The following is a 27081-nucleotide window of genomic DNA, read 5'->3' on the forward strand; positions in this document are numbered from 1 at the left end:
CTTTGGAAATGAATTAAACATTTTTGAAAAGCTACATTTCTGGTCAAGTCCTGCTGTTTGCCTCCTCAGACTGTGTGTGTGTGTGTGTGTGTGTTGGCACAGGAAACTGCATTAATTTGCAAATATTTCTGTCAGCATACTTGTGTGCACTTGGCAGGTAGCTCCATAGTTTCAGGCATTAAGGATGTATAGAAGTATGAAAAAAAATCTAAACCTAATTAATTTCTGCGGTAAGTCTTTCCAAACTATAATGAGATCATCTTATCTGTAAGTACAAGTTATTAGGATCACAATGCCTGTCAACACACAGGCAGACATCACCATAGCAACATAATGTCCCACATGCAACATACCATGCTGACAGATGACAATACATAACACAATATGGCTATCAACATGAAAAATGTGAGTTTTTTTGCAGCTTTTTAAAAAAAAATTATGCACAATCATTGGCTGAGGAAGTCGGTGGCATTTGATTGGCCGAAAATTGGATAGGTCCATATACAGTTCTAGTATCAACCAAAAAAGGTGTTCCCAAAAGGCTTATGGCTTAAGGGAATATTTTGTTGAAAATCCACTTTAAAGTGGAACCACACTGATTTTACACATCAAAGTCTGTTTACAGGTCCTGGAGAGGACTATTTCATATGAGTGAGAAAGCCTTTTGTGGCCATGTGAAATCTGATAAATTGTTTAATGTCACTTGCATACCCTAACTACCCTAACCCCTGAACCCCAGCAGGAGCTTTCCCTCTACAAAACCGTAACAAACCATAATTTGGAGCGTCCCATAACCTTAAACTGTAAGAATTCTTTAGGTTCTGCTTTGTTTCTTTGACATTTACATGTAAGGACTTTTGAGCATCAGTACTGTTAAATTAATAATAAGAGCAAGCTGTGTCCTGAGTCCTGCTTGACTTACTTCCTGTCTCTTCCTCTTCTAGTAGAAGAGGAAGAAACTAGGGGATTGAGTTGTATTGTGGGTAGCTCATGCACCATGTTTTGACAATATCTTTGATAGTATCTCTGCATTAATGTTGATCATTTGTTTAACTGTCCATTGTGAGCCTGAAACTGTTCTACATTGGAGAAAGTTTTTTTGTAAACAACCTAGAGTGTAAAACTCTAGAAAAAACTTGTTAATCCTGAGACATTAAGCCCTTCCAACAATCACACACACACAAACACACACACACACACAGAGCTGAAGAGACATTTGCATCACAGCGCTCATAAAAGGTTACTCCATCCGCCAGCTTGTGTGTGTGCGTCTGCAAGTGTGTATCCATTCATGTCTGCATCCTCTATGCATGTGCACGTTGTGTGTGAGGAGCTCCTGCACCGCCTTCCCGCAGGTGATTGTCAGCTCTGCTAACCTGGCTAGCTAAGATGTAAGAAGAAGCATTTGCCAGGATCTAAACTCCTCTTCATATAATGAAATGTCAGTGGACTTGAAATATTGAGGAGGCTCATCTGAGAATTGTCCTTTCAGCTGGTGAGGTGTCACCCCTGCGCCAAATGTCAGCTCTGTGAGGATCAAGGAGAAGAGGCCTGCCAGGACCGAGTCAGCCCCAAAGCCACCTAAATCTGAGCCAGAGGTGGAAAGAGCAGCTATTTTACTCCAGCAGAATGCTGTATTAATAGGTGGTTCCATCTTTAAGCTGCACCAAAAAGTTGTTACGTAAGATAATGTCTCACTGGATCACAGAGCGTCCAGTATCGCTCTATTTGCTTAAATAAATAAATAATTCAATTTGTTTAGTTTAATTGGTTTCAAGGTAGATTTATTTATTATTTCACAACACAGGGTATTATAACGAGATTAGGTTGTAGTTGCCTTTATGTTTTCCTTACCAGCGTGGAGATGTGAGATGACCATGTCAGGAACTCTGTGATGCTGATTTCCAGTGACCTGAAACTATTCACCTGCTCCAACTCAGCTCTATTGATGACGTTAAGCAGTACATTCATCATTGTTTGAAATCCGGCCGATGATGGTGGTGTCATCTGCAAACTTCACAACAAAGTTCTGTCCATGTCGGGGGTTGCAGTTGTGGGCGTACAGCGTAAACAGGAGGCGGCTGAGCAAACAGCCCTGGGGGGCTCTGGTGTTGAGAACTAGAGTGGAGGAGGTATGGCCAGGGATGTCATCAGGCCCAGCTGATTGACTCATATTCACTCCCAGCGGGACTCTTCTCACATCTGCTGTGAATACTGTGGATACTGTGGCTGGTCTTCTGGAGGTGGAAGAGACTATACTACTGAGTATTTGTTGAGGAGATCCAAGAAAGCATAAAAGGTCTTTAAGTTCATCTGGTAATGTGGCCTCACACATGATGAGCTCCCGCTTTTGTAGCCTATGATGTCACAAATCTTTGGTGTTGTTGTTATTGAGGTCTCCTGTCTCCGCTTCGCCTCTTTGGAGCCAGCTTTCAGTCTTGCACTGGTATTGCAGTGGCAATGGCAGCTTTTTTGGCTCGGGATAGGGCCCTCACCTCATGCTTTCTGGTTGGGGAATGATTTTAATGTCTCAGTGGTCACCACATATCATAAACAATACATTTGCTGTTGTGTGATGACACTGGTTCCTCAAGGTTGACGTGGTTGTTTCTGAACACCTTCTGCCTGTCAAGTGCAATGTTTTATTTTATGGTACAGCCAGGTCTCAGTAAAAATAAGTCTCTGATTTGTTGCTGAGTTAGCCTGAGTCTTATTTCATCCGTTTTATTTTCCTGCTACTGGACATTAGCCAGAAGCAGGCCTCGGTAGTGGTATAGCCTTAGGTCGAACCTGGGTTAGCTTAGCTCTTATGCCAACTCGCTTTCTCTCTTCCTGGTTTGATCACACCTTTTGCAATGACGTTTGTCTGGATGGGAGCTGCACTGAATCCGATCCCTGCACTTCCTTTAAGGGATGTTGATAAGTGTATTTCTGTCATAGGTAATGTGTGGTAACGGTGTTAGTCATTTTCAAGTTAATATGCGAAAATTCACTAGTTCTAGTTCCTCAGATGTTTAGATTTGCTGCTTTTCTTTTTCTTTGTCAGATATGACAGTAAACTGAATGTATTTGGTTGTCTTTTGCTTTCGATCTGTTGGACCAATAAAAAACAATTTGAATACAACTCCTTGAGCTGAGGGAAATTAACAGGCATTTTCACTAATTTATGACATATTACAGCCAAAAAAATAATTGACAGGTTAATCAATGATGAGAATAATTATTTGCAGCAGCCCTTATTTGATTTAAACATCTCACTAACTCTGTTGATTTAACAATCTGTGAACAAAACATTGGTGTTTAAAACAGTGTCCGAGTTGTTTTCCGAAAAATTACTTCTGACAGTGTCACAGATTTTTTAACTCTAACCTGGATGTGACACCACGTTTGTTAAAGGTGCATTCGAGCGATTTAGTATTTCACTTTCATAAAATTGGGGGACACGAGAGAGCATAAGCAGCATGGGTGGTTAAGGCACATGCTATATAACCGCAACGCTGCTGGTTTGACTCCAGCTCAGACCTTTGTTGCCTCTCATCCCTTTTGCTTCCTGAATTCTGTGTGTTTATCTATCAAAAAAATGCCAAAAGAAACACTGCAAAAGCGTCTTTCATCAGACGGCCCTCTGTATGAAGTATAATCCAGACAGATCCAAATATGGTCATTTTAAACTTCAGAACTCTCCTCCAGAGCCGCAGAAGATGTTATCACGGTTTTCACAGAGCAATACACGTAGTGACAAGCAATCAGTGAAGGGGCCCCTTTAATTGGTTAACTCCGCCCCTTACAATGGAAGAAAACCTCATCAAATGCGACCACAGAGGAACACACTTCTCCTTAGACCTCAGTTTCTTTTTATTACTTTGGTAGGTGAAACAAGGTGACCTCTGAGTATTGTTACACACATAAAGGCATTGTTGTGAACATACAGTGTGGATTTGTGCATTTTATATTAAATAAATTTGGACTATTGAAATTCTTTCTCTCTCCCTGGGAGAAAGAAAAGGAGGAGGTGAGATATCAACTTCCCTAAGTGCTGTTTCTGGGCAGTCTGATCGTAAAACTTGCCACCTCTGATGCCGCAGCGAGATAACGCTCGGTGCCTGACTGTTAAAATGACAAAGAAACACTAAACAGAGATTAGCTTCTCCTGAACAGCCTATCGGAACTCTTCTTAAGAGAGGGCAGGAAACCCTAAACTGCCCCCCCACATATGTAACCATGGCAACTGACCTTTCTCTTTGTTTAATTACCTCACATCAAAGTATATTCTCCTCTTCACGCCCAGGCGTGAGAAACTCCAGGACACCAGAGACACTGCCCTGAACTCCTTTGTGTAAACAACAGCATGTCTCCTCAAACCTCAAAGCATTACCTTGTTTAATTAAATAATCTTTTAGTTACTTCATTAGGTCTCTCCACTCCATTTGAGTAGTTATGTTACCATGTTGGTGTTATTTGTTGTTGAAAAGAATCTAAACAAGTTAATTTTGTGTTTAATTTTCAGCAAGGATCCCTGACCTTTATTCAGTTTTTGTTGTAATCAATGCTTTGTTCACAACACTTTCTGACACTTCCTTTAGAAATGATGATAAAGAAATGTCATCCTATACCCAATTAATTTTCCAGATTGAATTTAAGGTCAAATAACTAAATTCATCAGCTCCTGGGCAGAAGGTTGTTTTAGGGTGAAACAAAGCTATCGTCATGTAACCCGAGCTCCCCCAAGTGGACAAAATAAGTATTACATGCCATCGTCTGAAATGCCGTTTAATGTATAAATGTCACTCTGTATTTATCTTGTCCATAATCTGATGCCATTTGTGTATCTTGCTAATATTCTCTAAGAACGTGTAACAGCCAATATATCCAGAAAGCTAGTTACGTTCCTCTCATCTGATGTGATTCCTATGAAATGCTAACCTTTTAAGGTCTAACTACTGACAATTGTTTTCCTTTTTATCAAGTGCTTAAAACTAAGAATGGTACAACCGTTTGACAATTAAGGTTTGGTTGTGGGAAGATATTTGATCACAATAGGCGCAAATAGATTTTTGATTAACTTAATATGATAATATAATATGTCGAAAGAAAGACTGTCTCTCCGGAAACCGGAGACAAGCCCTCCCTCAGGGGAACAAAGGACTGCCTTCTGGGAACCACGCCCCAACAGACAAAAAGCTGCGACCCATGTTGTCTCGCTCTCTCTTGTCTTCTCTTGTCCTCGCTTGTTCCTGGCTCTCCAATGGAGCTTCGGCACGCGGCCAGTGTGCCCCCTCTCCTGGCAATGCCCTAAGGACCCGGCGCAGCGAAGGCTTGTTCGTTTCAAGCCACACATGCGAAGTGCTGCGACTTCAGTTTTCCCTCGTTTCCAGCAACTTTACTTGCGTTTTATTTTCTTTGGTTTTGTTAAAAGTTATCAGTCCGTTAAGTTACACTAGTTTAATTGAAGAACGACCAAGTTGTATTCTCAAGCTAATCCCACAGAGGTCGGCCCCCGTCACGTGGTCCTGCCAGCAGTAACAAAGGACGACCAAACCTCTGACCCGAGCCAGGGTTGGAAAGGCCCCCACTGCGAGTTTCTTCAGTAAGCCGTCAAAAGACGGACCTCCGGAGCAATTCCCTGGCAGAGAAAGCGACTGGCCGGCGGATCAGTGATGTCCCATAGTTGTTAATAGATTATCTTTAACTTAACTAAACTCATAACTTGCGTTCATTAGCTGCCCGTATGAGTCAAATGCTCCCTACAATAGAAACCCACATTCTCATTGTTTAGCCGTTGTTTATTTCTTGGATGTATATTTTAACTGCATTTTTATATTCACCTTAATTAGTTAATAAATTTCACTGTAACTAAAGGAATTGTGTGTGTATTGCCTATTTCCAAGTCCCTGCCACGAGAATTTACCCCTTCTTTATGAGACTGACTGATTGATTTAGGATAATTGAGCGATTATTAACTAACTGATCACTAGTGAATAATTGTCTAGTTATTAACCATTCCCAGAGAATCCCGAGACCCTGGGCAAACGGAATCTCGGGTGGTGCCCCGCAAAACGAGAAGCTTTGTGAATTAATATTTTCTGAATATTAAAATTCATAATTAATTCTCATAAATTTATTAGATCAAATGTAGTCATGCTACAGCATAATGCTTCATTAACTTCAGAGGTGACTACTGAGTTTGGTGCATCACTTTTTCTATTCACACATTTTCCAACCTTTCAAACTAATGCATACAAATATAAAGTGGTATCCCTCTACCCGAAAGACACACATTTATTTATATTAAATGACTAAGCCCACATAACTGATTTTGATCCAGATGGGTGGCTACAATGATGAGAATGAAGAAACTATTAAGCCAATTCATTAAGTGTATCTAATGATTTGAATGCTGTGCAGTTAAAACGCATTTCAATCGGAAAATTGACAATTAATGAAGGAGTCCACACAGTTTATCAGAAAGAGCCTGCATGCGTGTTCTGGTTATCCGAATGTGTCTTTTCTGGGTTGTTTATCAGTCAGTGTTTGAAAAATCCTAATGCATACCAAAAAACCAAATAAAAGCACAGTGAGTAAATGAAGAGGGTGCTTGCATGTTCTGATGCAGTAACCTTGTGATTTTTTGAAGAAGCTTCTGTTCATTAATGAATTTAAAAACATCCACCTGTGTTTGTGATTGAGTTGACCACCTTTTCAGGCAGACAGACATCTTTAAATTCAAAGATCAAAGAGTCTAAAATGTAGCATCAACTGATGGAAGTTATTTAAGGATATGAAGTTTCATGTGAAAATATACTTACTTTAGCACAAAGTGATTTTGTTTTCACCCTTTCCAGTCTCAGTTACAAAAAAAACAATCAATTACAGAGTTTGTTGGGCGCCAAGATGAATGGGATGTCATACTGACCCAAAGCTTGGAGAAACACCATTAACAAAGGCCCAGAAATATCACCATATCACAGGTTTCAATTATTTCTGAGATGAAAGTGAAAAATAACACACTGACAGGCTTACAGGAAGATTCTGCACTTCTGTTGAATTAAGAGTGTACTGTTTCAGCACATGGCCTCCATTGGGGTGTTTTCCAGAAGAGACTGAAAGAAAACTTCCAACTATTTTTCCAGGTCCAATAGAAAACCCAGAACAGCACAGGCGCGGGCTTCAGTGAACTAAAATCTTACAAAGCTTACAATATCCTTGCTTATTTAACCAGTGTCATCAGTCTGTAGATGATGATAAATCAAATTCATTACACCAGTTCACGGGTGCCCCATACCACACAACAACTTTTTTAGTCAGAGGTCACCAAGTATTCTCGAGAAAAACTGCCAGCAGACCATCATGACCACTCAAAACAAACCCACACAGTGTTGATAAAGAATTAAAGACACATAAAATACAGTCTGCATTATTATAATGACTAATTCCTAATTATTATCATTCTCGTCAAGTTTCAACTTACTCTTTTTTAGCAAATATCTCCTTTCCTCTTGCTCATGTTGACTGTTAATGATGTAATCTGTGTCCAATAAAGCAGTAGTCAGACGCTGTTGTTGGGGAATTGTGAATTTTTGGGAATTCCAGAGTTAAAACAAATGCCATGTTTATTGTGAAAGGACTCACAAAAGAAAAAACTCTATATTGATATAAAAAAGTATCTCTACAATAACTAATCCCCAATTTCACTGCTCATGCCTAAACACCAGTGTTAGCTGACAATTACATAAAATATGAAATGACATAGTTATAATGAAATGATAGGGTGGTCTCTCAGCTAGCTAACATCAGATAGCTCATTTCAAGTAAAAGAAATGCTAATTAAAAATCTCTGAAGGTAGGAAAGTTAAGTGTATTAAAGCAGCTAGATAGTTAACTACTGACACTAAGCTGCTGCGTCTCCATTAGCGTGTGAGGCACCGGACTGGAGCAGCTGTGCTGCGAGTGATGCAGACAGACAGGATGTTCAACTAACGTCAATGTTTTCAACATCATTTTAGGGGTGTCTGAAATAGTATTTCGAGATTCTTGAATATAAAACATGAGTGTGGGAAATATATTGTTTACAAATACAGGTCAGAAAGACCCCCCTGAACTGTTGGTTTTGCCTCTTTTCGGGGGGTCCAAGCCTTAACTAGGGGAGTCAGACCCCCCCAATCCCCCCCGTAATTCAAACCATGGCACTACATCACTTTGTTGTTGCTCTGATTGGTTGTAGGTCTATCCAATTGTGTCAAGAGGCATTGTGGTATGCGCCCAGTGATAATGGTGCATTCCATTTTACAGGGGAAGTTGGGATTTCCCAGTTCAAAGTCGGAAATTGAAAGGGAACGCCCCCGTAAGTTGGAATTCCGACTCGGAAAATAGGGAGAACCACACTACCCCAGCTTCGAGATCCAAGATGGCTGCTCTGTGTGACATTAGTGAAAGCTGTAGTTTATACTGTTTATTAGCACTTCTGAGTACTTGTGTTTCATAGAAATTTTCATAGACAAAGTGCTGTCCAACTGCTGTCTGTGGACGTGTTTAGTATGAGTAAATACTGCACAATGTGTTTGTTTTTTTTAATCAACCAGCGTAACAATGGCTGGCCAAGCGAGGTTTTCAGACTTTTATCTGGAACGCCTTCAACTCGCGTGATTTCATTCCCAGCTCTGACCTCCGATTTACGAGGTAAATGGAACGCACCATAATGTCCCTTGGAAATCAAAAATGAACTGAGAGGTTCCAGCATAATGCACATTTCTTTCCCTAAAAGATATGATCAGAGAATACAGGAGCTATTTTATTGGTTCTGATAGGATCAATCCTGGACTGACCAGAGGTGATATTAACTTTCTTAGGAAACAGAAAGGATTCATAATCTCAGAAATCTGCAGCTGACATTAATGAATGAGGATTTTTTTTGAAGGTATTGCATCCTTAAAAAAAATCTGATCATCTGTGTCATGCCCTGATGCATGTGCAGAATGATGCTAAAATAGAGTCTACATCCAGTCTAGCGGCTCTGGGCGCTGAATTTAAGCTAAATGCTCACAGTGATAATGTTGACCTACACACGTTTAATGGATATGATTACCATGGTCTCCATCTTAGTTTAGCTTGCTGACATCTACTCAGTCATTGTTGGTATAAGAAGAAAATAACAACAAAAGGTTTGCACACTATAAAGACCTGATACCAAGTAATAAAAGTAATGTTTAAATAATTATCATTATTCAAAGACACCACATGGCCACTCACATGAAATGTGACATAAACATAAAGGCAAAATGCCTGAGCCCACATTGAACACAGGGCCTCTTTGACATATAAACACCTACTTTATTGTACACCTACTTTTATTATTAAGAAATCACTGTGCTTGCTGAGTCCAATGCCTTCTCATCTTTTTGTTCACCACAGACATAAAGAAAGGCCAGAAGCTTGGCATATCACCACAAATTAGCACTGAACACAGATTATGAAAGAGGCTGATGGGAATGTGTGTAGTTTTGCAGGTATTTGGACAAATTCAATTTTGAACTGATGATCAAGATAAATGTGGTGGCATCGCCTTCCATCCTCTCCCATCCATTTTCAGTTAAAGCTGCATGTCAGTGTGCCATCACAGCACTTGAGTGCAAGACAAACACTTCCATGTTATTTCTGGCATTGGCATACAGACAATAATAGAAACTCAGACTGAATTTTCTAAATAAGTAAGTAGTAAAGTAAATAATTCTAAGTTTCCTTAATTCTCATTTCCACTGGTTTTATGCTTCAATAAAACAAAGAATACATCTAAATCTTTTATCAAACAAAGGGAAAATGTAGAACTGCTGACGAATGATGTACAAGGACGAGTAGAATTCAGCAAATGCTGCAGTGCCTACATCCCATCGTCCGCTCTCATGTTCTCCCTGGAGTGATTGGATCTGACATGACTTCTGAATCGGATCTATGACATTTTAATATAGGATGCAAAGTGGGTCAAACTCTCACTTGGATTCCAAAAAAGCCTCAGATCTGGCCCACAAATACTGACGTGAATTATGTAGCGATGTACAGTAATTGATCGTAAGTAGGGGGAGGTTTAAAGGGGGAAACAAAGGGGGGATCATGAAGGTTTGGAGGGAGAAAGGGAGGGTGATTGAGTGAGAGCGATATAAAGAGAAACAGATGGAGAGAGACAGGAAGCAGCTGCAAACCAATGATGTCTGAGCAGCTTTGGTTTCTATTTCTGACACACACCTGGCTTTTATCTGAGGTCCTTCTCTTTAGCGACATACACATTTAGATTACGCACACATCAAATGTGTGTAAAAGTGTGTAGGGAAAGCCAAACCAGTGACCACAACTTTTATGGTTAAACAAAAGCAAATGAGTAAGTATAGAAAGATAAAAAATAGTTTAGTCCATCTACAATAGTACACAACAGTAGCTGCTTCTTGGTTACAGCTGCACACACACAGAAACTCACACCTCCTATTAAAAGGCACACGCAGTCTTTCCTTTTCACTCCCACCTGCAGACTTAATTGTAAGCGCCAGACATACTGTATTCAGAGGCAATAATGGCAGATATGATTGCAGCGATCTGGTCAATCAGTGCAGATCAATAGACTGTTAGCTATAGCCGCCGTCTGCGATCACACACAAGCTGAAACCGGATTAGCTTCCTAGATATATTGAAAAGCTGTCAGGTTGACTGTATTTGTATGCAGGCTGACACTGAACCGTGTGCCTAATCAGAATGGAAAAACAGCAGCCTGGCAGCTTGTTTAGAATTAACCTTTTATGAAAGAAAATTTGGTTTAAATCTGATAGGGTTCACTTGTTTTACTCTGGTATGTTTCTGAAAAGCTGGTGGATTTGAAATGGGGGCAGTTTCTTAAAGTGGTAATAGCTTAATCAGATGTCTTGTCTTCATGATCTGGGCTACTAAGCAGTGACTTCTTTTTTTCTTGTTTTTTCTGTAGATGAGGCTAATTTTCTTGTCTTCCTTATCTGAACACGTAGACAGGATGCACATATCCATAGATTCAGTGTGACTCATAAATCCAAATAGAAATCATAGAAAAAAAGATGCTCCTTGTCATTTCGACACTGAAAATGTGTTTGTCACTTCATCAAAGTAATCCAGTGTCTACATCCAGAAACAGAACGTGCTAATAGGTAATTTGGCATACTTTTATGTGGGATTGAGTCAAAATAAACTACTGTGTGTGTGTGTGTGTGTGTGTGTGTTTATGCTAATGAAGGAACATATGAGATGTGTTTTTAAAAGTTTTTGAACAGATCTCTGTGGCACAGTGGAATAAGATACTGTATATCAGGCTTTGGATATACACACTATACTTGTTAGTTAAGATCAATTCACTTCAGCCAGAAGGTATGTGTTACTCTGGGTCACTCTGTGTAGCCACATGCCTTTGAAGCCTCCCTGAGTTGGTTGTTAGTGGGCTCAATTCTCATGGGCACAAAGACTTGAACCTTTCTTAAATGTACTTTTTAATTTGTTGGGAGGCCTGGCGTATTTTTAGAATGCAGCTCAGACCTAACTTTAATCGAACTCCTCGAATCATCCCTGGCTCCCAAAACTCTAAATGTGCCTGGCTGCAGAGTCCTCGCAGCATACAAAGCCCTCTACTCCAGCCCGTTTTGTCCTGGATTCCCTAGTGAGCACACACGCAAACGCTGACACCCCAGCAAATTCTCCGTCACACACACACGCACATATTCACACAGTACACGAGGATTGCACAGATCGCACACAGTGATCACGCTCTGTATCCAAAAGGAAAGTGACACAATAGGGACACAAAAGCATCTCATCTTCATCTAAGGCGAACTGCTTCTTATCGGTTAAGGTGAGGCTCAACACTTGTTCTGCTCGGGGGAAATGTGGGTCGCTCTTTCACAAGTGGACCAGTCACCCACTTTATATGAAGATTAGGCTCGCTGCCGACTTTACGAGACCGGAAGAGACAGGAGGAAAACAAACAAGGGGAACTAAGATAATAACCCTGTTATGTTGTACCTCGGATTTCTGTTATTTTCTTCAGTTTAACTTCACTGCTGTGGAACTGAAATGTAGTTCTGACAGACGCCCCTGAGGCCTCTTATTGCCAGAGTAAATGGACAGACAATTGATCACAGAACATTTAAAGAATGTTTTGGAACATGGGCTCATTGTAACATGGCTAGCTGTGAACTAACTTTGCAACTTTACAACAGTTCAACATTTTGGAATATATGGTTATTTCTTTTCTTGATTGATCAATCTCATTTTGATATGCTAAAAATGAAGAGCTTAGCTTAGCATACAGAATGGAAGCAGGGGGAAACAACTAGCCTGGTTCTGTCCAAATAAGAAAAAAATAACTCCATGAACCACAATTAGTCATTTCCTCCTACTTCTCGCAGCCTTTATGCTAACCGACTGCTTGCTCTAGCAGTCTGAGAGTGGTGTCTATCTTCCTCATCTAACTCTCGGCAAGAAGTTATTTCTCCAAAAAGTCAAAATATATAACTAGTTGTGTTGATTTCAATGTTTAACTCTTAGACTCTTTATTTCAAATAGCATAATATATATATGATGGTTTCCCCTAAGAATAACATTCCTCTGTTCTAGCGTGTCTGTGTATGTGGCTATTGTGTAAAAGGGTCCAATATGCAAAAGGGAATATAAATATAGCACCAGTGGTACAACCATCCTCAGCCTTCCTTACTTTATTTAAGAGGTTGTTTTCACCAAGGAAGTGAGCTTCACTGTGAGATATAAATTGTAATATTGAATTAATGGCCAATTAATACAGAAATCTCAAATATGCTTAAAACAGTGTGTACTCTGGTTCCACAGCCAGCAGCATATAAACAAGCAGAACTACAAAGAGAAGTTGCTTATATTTTAAAAAAGAGGCAAACGGAAAAGCATTGTTTGATACTGTGTGTGTGTGTGTGTGTGTGTGTGTGTGTGTGTAAAGAGGGTGACTTTGATTTAGACAAAAATCCAGGTGTGTCTCAGAAATGAGCCATGTTGTTCTGACTTCAGTAGCAGTGAGTGTGTGTGTGTGTGTGTGTGTGTATGTGTGTGTGTTTAAAGAGATTCATTGCAGCAGTTCTCAGCTGAACCCACTCTTTTTTACAATGACTTAAATGTCCCAGATCTGTCTTTGACTCAGCGTCATCTTCGAGTATGCTTCTTTGTGTGTGTATGTTTTTTGAGTGTGAGTGTGTGTGTGTGTGTTTCTTTCCCCATACACACATGCCCGTGTGTTTCCGCTGCCTCACATTATCCTGCAAAAGCATTAACATTTCATGGACGATAGTGAGGTTTGTCAACTGGAGCTCATCAAAATTTCATCCTTAATTATGGATGCAGAGCTGGAGGGAGTTTCCCCTCTGCGAGGTGAGCTGAACCGAGCCCAGCGAGCCGCCGGCGCAGGCGAAAAAATCAATTCCCACCAGGTTATTGCCTGTGAAAACTGGGTGCTTGGTCATTTTAAATAACCTAAGAACACAAATAAACACTCTTAATGATCTGGAGATAAGTGTTCCCACCAGAGTCTTTCCACAAAGTCTTTTGAAACTTCACCTCGAGCGTAACACTGCTAAAAACACCCAGCTGAAACCATTACAAATGAGAGCCTTTTGGGCTCGGCTGTGGCAACTTCAAGGTACAGAGTGTAGTCTCAGACTGAGTCTCAATAAACCTTAAAATGACTTCAAACCTGTGAGTCCTGCAGATGAAAACACGCAGTTTAAAAAAGATGAAAACACGCAGTTTAAAAAAGCACACTCGTGATTAGAAGAGTACAGGTGATGGACACAATATCATTCATATGTGGACAGATTGTTCTTTTCTTGTCTACTACAGTCCTCCAGCAGCTGAAGTTTATAATTACTTTTACATAAAAAACATCATAAGATTATAAAATACAATGGATTGTTAAAAATGAAACTAGTGGTTTGGGTTTGTATCCTCTTACAAAAAGCAGTGTTGTTAGCAAAAAAAGGAGATTTCACCTCTAAACTTCTCAGATGGTTTCAACAACGGTTGGAGAGGTAAATGAATCCAAAAAAGTCCCCCCAAAAATTTGATGAATACAGATTTGTGAACAGATTTGTGAAGCAGAACTGTCTTGTTTCCTCCAATCAGTCATCTCACAACCCGTCAGATTTATGCCAACAAAATAGCTTACTGTACACAAAGTAGTTACAGCTGCCTCCACCTCGATGCATCCTTATTCACAATCCAGTAATGTGATATAAAACAATTTCAGTTACAGGGGTCATTTGCAGTCCTTTTACTTTTGATACCTTCAAAACAAATAAATACTCTGTTTTTGTAAGATTCTGAATGCAAGACTTTTATTTTAAATAAAGTATTTTTGCACTGGTTTATTGGTACCAGAGTCTAAGAAATTCTGTGTGCTGCTGTTAATTTTCAAGGCCAAACTTTTGGTGGTGTTGTGTTTTTGGCGCAAGCAATCAATTAAAGGAGCCATATAATTTTTTATTTTTTTTGGGGGGGGGGGTTACTTACCTTGAGTGTGTTATGTAGCTTTTTTTGTAAAAGTTCTGCAAAGTCCACGCCTTAGGGACTTATAGTCCCATTTGAAATGCCTTGTAAGTATGTTCTCCCGTGATAAGGGGTAATGCAGCTATGTACAGTATGAGAAAAAGAGAATGTGTTTTGGAACATTCAAGCATGTAAATCTATTCTAGTATGACCCGCAAATAAAAGTATGAACCTGAAAATGAGCCTAAGAGGGCCTCTTTAAATATCTGATAGGAATTTGAAAATAGAGAGTAGTGACCCACACTACCTACACCACATGAAAACCTTTAGCATGAATACAGTCAAATGTTTTCATTCGATTCTTCACATTATTCACTTGTATATGTATGATATTAGCTAAGCTGTGAATCAATAATTAGGTGAAAAACACAACCTGTTTCATTTTTTGGATGCGTTCTCTATTTTGGAAAAACTAAAATAATTCATCATGTACTTGAATAAGAGGAAACATTTTATAGGACCTCCACAGACGGTTGTCACTATATACTACTTTATCCAATTTAAGAGTATATGTTAACATAACTGTACATAACTGTCAACATAACTGTAGGGTAAATTACTTATTTAAGTCTTCCTCTTGCATATTAATATTAATGAATATATATAGTACGTCTGTTAAATGTTGTATGTGGCGGCTGTGGCCCCGGAGGTATGTGTATGAATCTAAGTCCCATTCTGATATGCACTTGGCACCTTGTATGGCAATGCCTTAAGTGTATGAGTGAGTGAATGCGACATGTATAGTAATGCGCTTTGAGTGGTCGGAAAACTAGAAAGGCGCAAATACAAGTACAAACCATTTACTGCAGTGAAGTGTTGCCAGATCTTGCGAGCATCTGTATTACTAAATTAGACTGTGTCAAGTGTCTACAGACAAACGCTAACGTTAGGAAGTTTCTAACTTTAGTCTTAACTTACACTTTAGTTAACTAGGGTTAGTTAGCTAAAGCTAATGTTTGCGCTGTCTTGTGTTCCGTTGACCCCCGCTCTGTATCTTCTTCAGCATGGATAGATGTGTGTATCAGCATGCATGCAAAGATTCAAGTGTTAAGTGTGAATAGAAAATGCCACCGTGAGCTGCAGGAAACAAAGCAGCAACTACAGCATCTAAAAAGTGTTTATTCCAAAATGTAGAGTAGAGCAATTCCTAAATGATTTCCACATATCAGATCAACTATTCTTCTGATTTTTGTCAGGGCACTGCTGATTGTAAATGCAACATCCTAATCCAGGGAAAGCAGGCCTTAACTGGAAATATACAAAAAATAAAAACCAAACATCCTATAGGGCCACAAGATCTATAGACTGTCTAAACACTACACAATACATTTACAACAAGGTCAACATTCAGAGCTTTACTTATGAGCACAGAGTCTGTATAATAAATACCTCCCACCACCATCATACTAAACCCAAGTGATTATCACTTCACTAGTAAGTTCCCCTCACACTCGTACATGTTCAGACTGGCTTGATTTCTCCAAATGACTCCTGAAATGCAGCAGGAACAATAATTGGTTCCTTGGTAATGACTGCACACTTGTCATAGGGAAATTTTCCCAGCCACCACCAGCCCGTCCAGTGAGAACACTCCTGGGATCAAACCAGTAACCATGTGATCAGCGGCCAGCCCTCCCTGCCTCTCTGAAGGGGAATATTCCCTCCAAGAAGCTTGGACGTTTTGATTGCACCATGAGCATAGCAGAAATAATGTGGGTGCAATCAGAGAATGATTTGTTCTCAAGCTACCACCCCCAATCTTACACACAAGCCCACACACACACACACACACACACGCACACACACACATACATGCATCTTCTTATATGTACAGTATGTCCACACTACAGTCTCCTGCAGCTGTAAGACAGAGAAAGACACATATGTAACTCAGCCTTTGCTCAACACATGACAGTTAAGTTATTGTCTATTGTATTACATGCAGCAACTTATTTGTTTCTCTTTAGGAGTTCCGCACAACAACAGGTTCTGTTCTTTTCTGTTTTCCACCATTTGAGGTTTCTTTTAATTGCGTCCTCTCTTCTTCTGCAGCAGTTTTAATGGCAGCCGACTGGAGAATAAGCGCCACCAACTGTTTATCTTGATGAACTCCTAATATTCATGCAACAGTAGTGGATGGAATTTTGGCAAATGTCCTGTAGATTCTGCCAAAACATTTATATAAACTTAATATTAAACATTTTGGTAAACCGATAAGGAGACTCATGAGGGGAACTCTTCATACGTTTGGAAAACTAATAAAGGCAAAAATGGGGGGATGTTCATGTTCTCGGAAAGATGCCTCATTTCCCCCCACCCCTTTATTTTTCTATGTGGTGTGATTTTTGTTCATGTGTAAAACTGAATAAAAGACATATGTCACTGTCCTATGAAAACCATGTATCTCCCTAATGTCGGCAGTTATAACTTTTAGTTAATCTAATGGGTTTATTTAGCTTAAGAACGAAGAGCCTTTTCTCAACCCATGGAGGAGGATGTAATCATTAATTGTTAAAAATTAAAAACGTTAAATTTGGAGAGAACCATAGTTTTCTTTCGACAGCGGTGACATCATGTTTCGATTAAAGGACAGGGAAAGTCCTACACCAAAAGGGCTGCTAGCTTGCTTGCTTAGAGAAAATTCTAACTGCAGGTAACATTCAGATAGAAATGTGGGTGTTTTTTAGTCTTTCTGTAACTGTGAAGAACTTTGCAGTGCTGGTTTTGAAAAGTCATCCATAAATAATGTTTTACTGACTTACTCACAAAAAAGCAAAACATCTTTGGTGTCAGTTTTAAATGGAAGGTATTTGCTTGTCATGTAAGTTAGTTAGTAATGGGAATATGTGTGTTATACTATCAGTTAAATAGGACAATGAATTTATAACTATAATTTTTCGTTTTTTTCTGATAATTTTGTCAAAACAAGCATTCAGAAGATGAATATATTGAAAACAGATAATAGTCAGTTGACACTGAAACCACATTCAGTAATTCAGTATTTTCATTTCAGTAAATAGACAAATGTTTTTAGGAAGCCATGGCCTGCATGGGATCATGGAAACAAACTCCTGCTGTGCAGCCAAACATTGTTCAAAAATACAGAACTTTATTCTGAATTCTAGTGTCCAAAGAAATCATATGTTCATCATATGTGTTTTAAGGAAATGTGAATAAAATGATGGTTGTAGAATAGTTTATGGTGCAGCCATAAAACAAAACAAAAAAACATTGAGTCTTGGGTGTGTGAATCGCTCACTGTGTAAACAAGCTTCACTGAAGATCTGGAACGAGCTGATACGTAACATAAGACACAAGAGACTTTTAATAGCCTTAAAGCTCCCAAGGGGGACAACAACCCCCATCCAGTGCTGCAGCGTCACTAGTTTCAGAACCATGGACAGCTCCACCCCCAACCAATAACAATCAGCACCTCCGACAGCCCCAGTGACACTGAACTCCACTAAGTTTTTTGGGGCTATTACTCAATCTTAAAACGAATGAATATAATCCAATCTTACTTCCAATATCCGGCCGTAGCGTCTTGTCATATTCCTTGAGCAAATTGTTCAGTATAAGTGTGGCATCCTCCTGGTGCGACCTGGGAACCAGCATTTGATTGACAGTGGTATCGTGGTGATCTTCGTCGTCGTCGCCATATTTCAGTAGATCAGAACTGGGTGGTGGGGAGGGTGGAGTGGAAAAAAAAAAACACGGGGATGGGGTCGTTAATCATGTTATGTGTGTCACCTTTGCTCCCCTTTTAATAAACACTATTGTCGTGAAAAACTTTGCCATTTGCAATTAATCATGTGTGCTGTTTCAGTGCCTTGAGGTTAAACACATCTTGTCTTGTCTGTATTTGGGCACAGCAATAAATGGTTGCTGTCCTTTTTGTCTGCGTGAGTCTGTGTTTGTGTGTATGTGCGGGGAAAGCCCTTAGAAAGGAAGAGGGAAAAACACCACATTGTATGCGTTGTCAGCCAGACTCATTCACGTGAAGTGCGCACTTGCCATCAAACCCTACAATAGACACATCTGAACTTTTGAAGCTTCAAAAGAAACACCTCTCAGCTGTTGATCATGCAAAAAAAAAAAAAAAAAAAAAAGACGCAAATGAGACTCACCGAGCACCTTGAGCGAGCAGAAGTGTGAAGAAGATGACCACAAACTTGATTGTCATTTTCCCATGCGCGGATCCCATCTGATCACAGAAATTGGTGGATGGAGATCCAGGTGTTATGCCGCTGCCGTTGCTGCGATAAAGTGCCAGTACAGTAGGTGTGTGACCATCAATCCCTGCTCTGAACTTCCTCATCCGCCCACACACTTTCTTCTGTGTGTCATCAGGGACCACACAGCGGTCTCCCCCTCTCCTATCCTCCAAGATCCTCGCAAGGGTTCCTCCGGGACGCACCCGACGATCAATCAGTGTGATCAGTCCAGCCGAGGGGAGTCGAATCGACTTGATCCAGCAGCGCCCACCTCCCTCTTTAACGCCTGTGTGGGCAACAGAGTGGTTGGGTGACGCTGTCTGCTGCTGCTGTTGCTGGTGGTGGTGGTGCTGCTGCTGCTGGTGGTGATGGTGGTGAACCTTATAGATGAGCATCTTGTGTGACTCATACACCATTGCACAGGCTACACACAGTACCTTTACCACAATTGAAATGCACGTTAACCACATGAAAAATCAAATGCTTTTTTTTTTTTTTTTTTGCAGCTTACGTCATGATAAAATATTTATTTATTTATTTACCTTTTCTGTATAGTTAAACATTTATAGAAATGAGGATATGTTTTTGGAAGTATTCCAGTGAATTATACAATTAGCTAAGGATTTAATAGTGCTGAACCAGGAGGTGGATTTTTTTATTATAAAGCAGACCACCCTAAAATCAATCCAGTATAGTGATTTTCTTTGATACCTTATTCATGTTTTTAATTTTACAGTATGCTGCGCCATGGTATGATCAAATATGAATCCCAGCAGGATTTGAGTTTACTGGATGTGAACTTTATTTTTGTTTATATTTGATGATGATTGGTGATTTGCCACTGGAAGTCACATTCAGGCTTCACACACCCGTTTACGTGCCACAGAGTCACAACCAGGCTCCCCTCGACAACTCAAAATAAGTAATTTGTGAATAGGCGCACAACACAGCAGGGCAGCCTACAAACTTGCGAGGCTTTCGAAATCCACACAGCAGCACACTGCGTGCAAGCCGAGAGGCTTCGGTGACCCCTGGTGGCTGATGCGTGGGGAAAAAAACGGGGAGCAATGTTTGATCTGCACCGACCTCCATAAATGACCCACAGTTCCGGAGTATTAAAGCTAATATTTAACTAAAGTCCCATGCAACTGCAATTTGTTTAGTTACACTATATGGACAAAAGTACTGGGACACCTACACATTACTTTTATAACACTTTTATAATTTTTTCATACACTCTTATTTGAAAAGTGAATAGAAAAGTACATTATTTCTCTTTAAAATGTAGTGGTGTAGAAGTATAAAGCAGCATACAATGGAAATACTAAATTAAAGTACAAGTATCTCAATATTGTACATTATTGCAGTATTGGAGTATGTACTTATAGTTGCATTCCAACACTGCCTATAAACCCATAAAATGGATGACTTACCTTCAGAAGTGAGTGTATTAATGATTTCCCTCTCTTGTGACCGGCGAGATGTCTAATGTTCTTGTTATGTTTGCTCAAAAACAAAAAAAATAAATATAAGAAGCGAAAGTACTTCCATCTATAAAAAACTGCTCACTTACTGTTCATCAAACACGGCGATGAAAATACCTAGAGAGACAATGCCACTCTAAATGACACAAGGCAGCACTGTAACTACGAAGTTGATTTGTCACATTAGTCTTCACTGGAGAATGTAACAAGAGCAGTGCTTTCACAGAGGCAGATGTGTGATCCCTGGAATTGGAGCACACAGACGCTATATGCATCAAACGATTGCCATAAAGCATTAAATATCAATGTGTACTCAAATCAATACAACTAAGAACTGCAGTCAGTTTCCCCTCTTGTGCAGAGGGATTTTACAATATACAGCAGCTTTGCTCCATGTTTAATAATAATTTCTGAATTCCATCTTTGTTCATCCTTTTTATTTGATCATTTGAAGTATAGTACATAAAACAAATACAGTACATAAAACAAAGAATGAATAACACAAATACTTTAAGCCCAGCTATAGCTACAATGGCTTTGCAGCATTTTTGCTAAATCCAAGCAAAGGTCCTCCAAAATAATCAAAGTTCTTTATTGAGGCTTAAAAACAAGAGGAACTTCATGCATGTGTAATGGCTGTCCCTTCCTGGGATGGACAACTGTTGCTATCGCAGCCCTGCATTAGTCTCCTTAAGCTGAGTGCTGCATGTGCATTACATTCTCCAGTTGAGAGACCCAAGTTCAAAACTCAGTCTGCTTCACAGCCCGTGAGCTAGCTTTGGATAAAGTACATATAATCAATCCAAAATTTGTCCCCAACACGCACCAGCCACAGCTGTCCAGACACTGCAGAGAGAAAAACAAGCATTTGTCATCGTCTGGGCCAGTTGAGGCTTAAATTGGAATGAAGCGCTTTGCTGTAAGGGCCCCCCCTGAATGGGTGAAAGTAACTTAAGCGGAACTAAATCCCTTTTCTAACAGATGTATGGCAGATGAGTCTGTCACAGTGGCTGAAGGAAGGAGGGAGGGGCAATAGAAAAGAGAGTAATGGTTACATGGATGGATGGATGGATGGACGGGTGGATAGACAGGGGCACTTGTTTCTTGGACGGCAAGAAAGATGTAGTCTACAGAAGGGGTCAGCAATTAGGGTCAGTTTTATCAGTACTGTTCATTAGGAGGCAATGTTTTACAGGTGCGGTGGAGAGGCCTGTAGGTTTCCATTATGTTTTGTTTGCTTCTTTTAAATTAAGCTAACAGAGCTAGCACAGCCTGGTGCAGAATGTAGCACAGTAACCTCGGTCTGTAATTATAATTAGATGTTATGAGGCTAGGCTATATATATAGGCATTCACATTATTCTTGTATATACATTATCATTATTTCAGAAAGCTTTTTTATGCTAGACCTACCATGTGCAGGTATAACTTTGAACAAACTAAACTTTTGACCTGATGATTGTGCTGGAACAGCCAGCCGGCAGACCGACATTTCCATCCATAGTGAAAATAATGGAGGCTAAATACACTTACATGATTAGGGATCAAAATGCCTATTACATTTTCTTTTCCTTTGGGAGCAAACAAATAAGACTTTACCAGCTCACATAAAACACCGCTGAAGAAGTTCAGAACAAACAAATGATCCCAACGCAGGAATAATCAGAAACAAAAGCTGATTCTTGATGAAGAACAGATTCAGAGGTTGGCGGTTGGTCCCGGGGAAAGAGGCATCTGTTTATCTGGACTTTTACTTTTACACTGCTACTGTGGTTTAACAAGCACTTAAACACATTCTTTGCTTTGCTGATAGACACCCACCGAGTATTTGACAGACAGCAACACGTTAGATTTACATAAAATGCAGATAAAACATCAACAACCCAAACCAGCACGAAAACACTACAGGCTATCCTGGTGGAAAAAATTTCAAAATAAAAGCGCTTTGGAAAGAATTTTGAGAGCGATCATGAAGATATTTACTGTAGGTCCCAATTTCACAAACTAAAGCAGGTACAGTACAGGAGCATCTTTATTTATATGGTTTTTCACCAAACCATTGTATCTACATCTGTTCAGCGGCAAAAAGTTGACAACGCTCCTAGCAGCAAGTGACAGGAGGGAACTACACTGTTTAAAATCCGTCAGATTGAAGAAACAGTGGGGGTATGAGTCCTTTTGTTCCTGAGTATGTCTCACCACTATAGTCCAACAACTCACACGTGCCGAAATGCCACAACGTATGCTCATTGCTTTCAGTTTAATTACGTCAGTGTAGCTGAAATTAAGAAATGAAAGTCTGATTCGATTCAAAGATGTAAGCTCTTCTACAAGCAACAAGAGGAAACGAATCTTACTCCTGTACACACAAGCATTAAGAAAAAGTTATCAGACAAAAACTCTTAATAAGTTGAAAGTCAACATAAGATTTAGGCGGATTTTTTCTTCTAAGGGCTTCAGACTCAAACGTGAGAATGTCTTTATTTACATGATGCTCTTATGAGACTCGGCATAACTTCCCAAAATCTTTGTAGCTTAAAGGCCTTGTCATACCATCATTTTAAAAATCTGCAGGGAAATCACTTCATCCCGCTGAAAGGGTATTTGCTTGCGGAGCGAAAAAAATCAGCGCTAATCTCTTGTACCGCTGACCAAGAAATAATCGTCTTGAAAATGCTGAACTTTGAAAGAACACCGAGATGGAGAGGCCAAAATGGAGGAAGCTATTAGTGGCTTATTAGCTATGGTACGCCTTTAACTTTTATGCACTTCTCCACAAAAGAGACATGGTCAGCAGACTGTTCCGATATGGTCCAAATATCTCTTTTGAATAAAATGTGTGAACTTATTGCCTGTTAGCAACCAAGCTAACACGCTTGCTAGTTACAGCACAGTGGTCATGTCTGGTTGGAAATTTCCAGAGCTTTTCTTCCCTCTTCAATAAAGCTAAATCATGAGAATAAAAATTCCACTGGCGAGTAAACGGCCTAAGAAATAAAAGAAAATCAGCTATTGAGTGAAAGACAAGTGCTAGCATGTGAGCATTTAGCTCTCTCCAACTAGCAGTAGCTCACCAACCTTCTAGAGCTACATATTTTGTGCACAGATCGATTGTGCTGTGTCACTTTCCAGGTGAGACCAAGCATTTACAGTAAGTTTGCTGACGTGTGTTCACCTCTCTCTTGTGGAATTTTTGTCTGTTTTTACTGACGTATAAGCAGTTTATCTGATACAGTTGTACTAGAATGCAGTAAAATAATGGGGATAATGATACTTCATTGACTGCTGTTTTCTTTCTTTTTCAGAGGTCAGAGGTCAGGATCAGCAGACCTGGGGCAGATTTCACAAAGATATTCATTAAGAGTGCTCTGTTAGTTTTAGGTCACTCTTCATTTTGCTCTTAGATTAAAGTTAGACAGCTACACATAAATAATGACAAATGGCAAATTAGTCCTACTCAAGTTAGTAAAGACTTTAATTTAGATGTCTATATGAAGCCACAGTCAAAGTTTGTCTTTGTGAAAGCGGCCCCTGCAGCCTAGCAGTGTTGTTGCCTAAATAAGGGTTGGCACCCTGGTCATCTCGCTGAATGACAGTCTCCAAACTCTCAGCATCACTCTGCTGATTTGTATGTGACACGCTGTGCGTTTCGAGCACTGGTCTCTCAAGTGTGAATATTAGTTTCCTAGCTGAGTGACCTGGGCTCAAAATTCTGTAAAAGCACATATATCCACTCCTAAATTTGTCCTCAACACATCATCCACAGCTGTCCAGTTACCCGGTGCAAGTGGGCCAAATACTCTTGTTGGCAAGCTTCCTCAAAATGATGACTTTTTAATTTAATATAAATTCACAAACGACTGCAATGATAATCTTCCAAATAGATGTTTTTGTCACCTTCGGGTAGCATTCAATTTTTTTTTCTTTGTCATTTTCCACTGAGACTCTGACTGCCAATGCTTATGGGAAACCAGGCCTGCAGCAGAGGGTAAAAGATTTACAAAGAGTCACACGAGCACCCTCTGCAATTGGAGAAAAAAATGGCAAATGCATTTTTCTAATTCAAATACATACAATATATCGCAGGTTTTCTTACCATAGCATAAGCTCAGTACATTTCAGTCCTCCATGACACGCGTAAGTGTAGGCAAAATTGCTCAAAATGCCTATGTTAGTTCAATTTGTTGTAGCAATGAAGTGTGCTCCCCTATTTAAGCAGTGATTGACATATACATGGTCGGTATTCAAGACAGACTTCATGGTTTCCTTTGAGGAGAGCTTCATGCAAACTGCAGCAAAATAGATGAGAAAGAAGCAAAGCGTCAGCTCTCTCATCAGTTTCTTTGTGATCAAGCAGCCATGAAAAACAGGAAAGGGGTTCTGTTGCAGCCTTGCATCCATTCAAAGTGCTTGAATTAGATAGTTGAGTAAAGTTTGTTTTTGTTCTTCAAGCGCAGATTATTTTTATGTTTTTTTATGTCTAGGGCAGAGACCTCACAACAACCCCTTTCCTTTTAGTCCACCCACCCTCAGACTTCCGTCCTCACACAAACTCTCCGTCTCAGAAAAACAGGGGGGAAAAAAGAGAAAGATTACGTGGAGGTGACCACTCCTTTCACCACCGGTTCTCTGTTAATGTACGTGGCCCAGTAGACGAGGTTGAATGTTCCAAAGAGGACGGGAAACACTATCCGCGACATCTTGTCGATCTTGCTGACGCTGTTGTAGGTCTTCTTAGGGTCCACCACCTTGGTCTCAGAGGCCCGGAGCTGCACTGACGTCGTGTTGGAGATTGTGGAGATGGACATGTCCTTGGTGAGGTTGGGGGTATAGTTGACTCCCGCCGAGCAAACGTTGTTGGGCTTTTTCGACAGCACCATGGGGTCTCGTTTCTACAGTGGGACAGATTACACAGAGCAGTGAATTAGTTTGAAGCCCTGTACAGGTGCCATTTGCTCTGCTATGCAGCATGAGATGGCCCGGGGGAAAGATTAGTGATTTTACAGGAAAGTGAAACTTTTCTGGCAAAACATTTCGGTAAAAAGCAGGGGTGCTGTGTAATTGAAGTTCACTCAGGTGGCAGTTAGATTTTTATTTATGATGATTGCAATGTGCAGGTATATGTTTTATCGCAGCTGCTAACAGATGCATGACCACTTTCACCAGGCATCTCTGGTAATATTAAAGCAAGCAACATGTATAATAATCAATGCTGTGAAGTGATATCAATATCCTGATGACGCATGATACAATTTGTGTGGTGTAGTATAAAAATCCTTAGTTTTCAGAGTAATTCATAGCCTACATCTAAAACTGGTGATAACTTATTTGTCTTTTTGGAATATCACTTTAATGCTATATATGGATCCTAAAGTGGTTGTTTAAAGAAACAATTTTGAGTTTTTGGAAATATATTTATGCGCCAACTTCTTAGCTAGAGCCAGGAGACAGTTAGCTTAGCTTAGCATAAAGAATGGAAACAGGTAAACAGCTAGCCTGGCTTTGTTTAATGGCAACCAAATCTGCTCATCTACTGTTAATTAGCAAAGCTTTAAGTGCTGGCATATTTTCTTCTACCTTTGAACAGAGCTCGGCTAGCCTCTGCCTTTAGTCTTTATGCAAAGCTAAGGTGCAGATAGGTGTATGATATTTTTTCTTATACCTTTGGACAAAGGCTAATTGTTTCCCTTCCAGTCTATATGCTAAGTTAAGCTAACTCCTGGCTCAAGATGCATAACAGACACCCAAAATATCAAACCATTTCTTATTTGGTGTTAGGACCATACTAGTGCTTTGCTTTTAGCCCATTTTCTACACCATGTTGGTCTGTACATGGATTTAGAGAACATTTTATACCCACCAGCCAAACACAAACTTATTGAATACAATAAATTACTAAATTCACAATATCCCTTTAACAGCCTTCACACTTGCTTTGTGTTTTTTTCAAGGTGTGATGTTCTGATAACATACTGTAGCTCATGAATACAGTGCTTTTTGGCAATCTCAAATCAACAATGCACCAAGGAAAGCTTTAAAAATGATCCCTGCAAACAATTGCAGTGATTATGTAACTGACAAAAAAAAGGTGCCGATGAAGTTATTCACTGTAAACGATGACCTATTTCACACAGGTTTAACATCTGATTTTCATATGTTATGAAACCAGGCTGTCTGGATGGTGGAAAATCTGTCTGAAAAGTTACTGTATGCTTTGGAAAATGGTTGAAGGTGATTTCTAGTTTATGGGCTAGAACAGGTGAAACCAGTGATATAGTCTTTTAAAGTACAGACAGACACCACCAAGTTCACATGTGTAGTATCATAAGACGCGCCTAAATATGTAATGGGTTTAGTGCCCACAAGCTGTACCTTAGGGTGCTGTGCTTCCAGAGCCTTCTTGCCATCCCAGGCCCAGCTCCTCTTGGTGAAGTAGTTCACAGTGGCGAACTCGATGAGGGCAGAAAAGACGAAAGCGTAGCAGACGGCAATAAACCAATCCATGGCTGTAGCGTAGGCCACCTTAGGGAGCGAGTTCCTGGCGCTGATGCTGAGGGTCGTCATGGTCAGCACAGTGGTCACCCCTGGGTGCATACAAAGGCCGTGACAAGTTTAAATTGAGTTTTCACAGGCTGACTTGAAATGAGTAACACTCTCCCCTCACTCAAGAAAGGTGGGCGCTTTAATAACTCTTAACTGCAAGCCATCACAGTGCTGCTGCACAGTGGGCAACTGTTGTTATTCTCCCTTGTGTGAATGTGCATGTCAGGAATATTACCCAGATAAAAAAAAAAGGAAATGAGTAAACAAGTGGCT

At 40.0% G+C, this 27081-nt stretch overlaps 2 protein-coding genes across 3 annotated transcripts in view; both read right to left on the reverse strand.

The window, feature by feature from the left end:
* The window catches only part of LOC119915699 (gamma-aminobutyric acid receptor subunit gamma-3-like), a 38035-nt gene extending 18948 nt beyond the window's left edge, over positions 1-19087 (reverse strand). Inside the window, exons 1-2 of the mRNA XM_038735379.1 lie at positions 18696-19087; positions 18090-18244 (exon numbers count right to left, since the gene is read on the reverse strand). Coding sequence (XP_038591307.1) covers positions 18090-18244; positions 18696-18886 — 346 coding nt within the window. The 5' untranslated portion in view covers positions 18887-19087. The remainder of the gene's footprint in view (positions 1-18089; positions 18245-18695) is intronic.
* Positions 19088-20691: 1604 nt separating this feature from the next.
* LOC119902145 (gamma-aminobutyric acid receptor subunit alpha-5-like) overlaps positions 20692-27081 on the reverse strand; it is a 29368-nt gene continuing 22978 nt past the window's right edge. For both annotated transcript variants that reach the window (XM_038718118.1, XM_038718127.1), the window contains exons 9-10: positions 26638-26849; positions 20692-25157 (exon numbers count right to left, since the gene is read on the reverse strand). In XM_038718118.1, coding sequence (XP_038574046.1) covers positions 24858-25157; positions 26638-26849 — 512 coding nt within the window. In that variant the 3' untranslated portion in view covers positions 20692-24857. The remainder of the gene's footprint in view (positions 25158-26637; positions 26850-27081) is intronic.

The sequence above is a fragment of the Micropterus salmoides genome, unplaced genomic scaffold (genome assembly GCF_014851395.1).
Source record: "Micropterus salmoides isolate LMB-PRFRI ecotype aquatic unplaced genomic scaffold, ASM1485139v1 Ms_hic_scaffold_1, whole genome shotgun sequence".
NCBI classification, from domain to species: domain Eukaryota; kingdom Metazoa; phylum Chordata; class Actinopteri; order Centrarchiformes; family Centrarchidae; genus Micropterus; species Micropterus salmoides.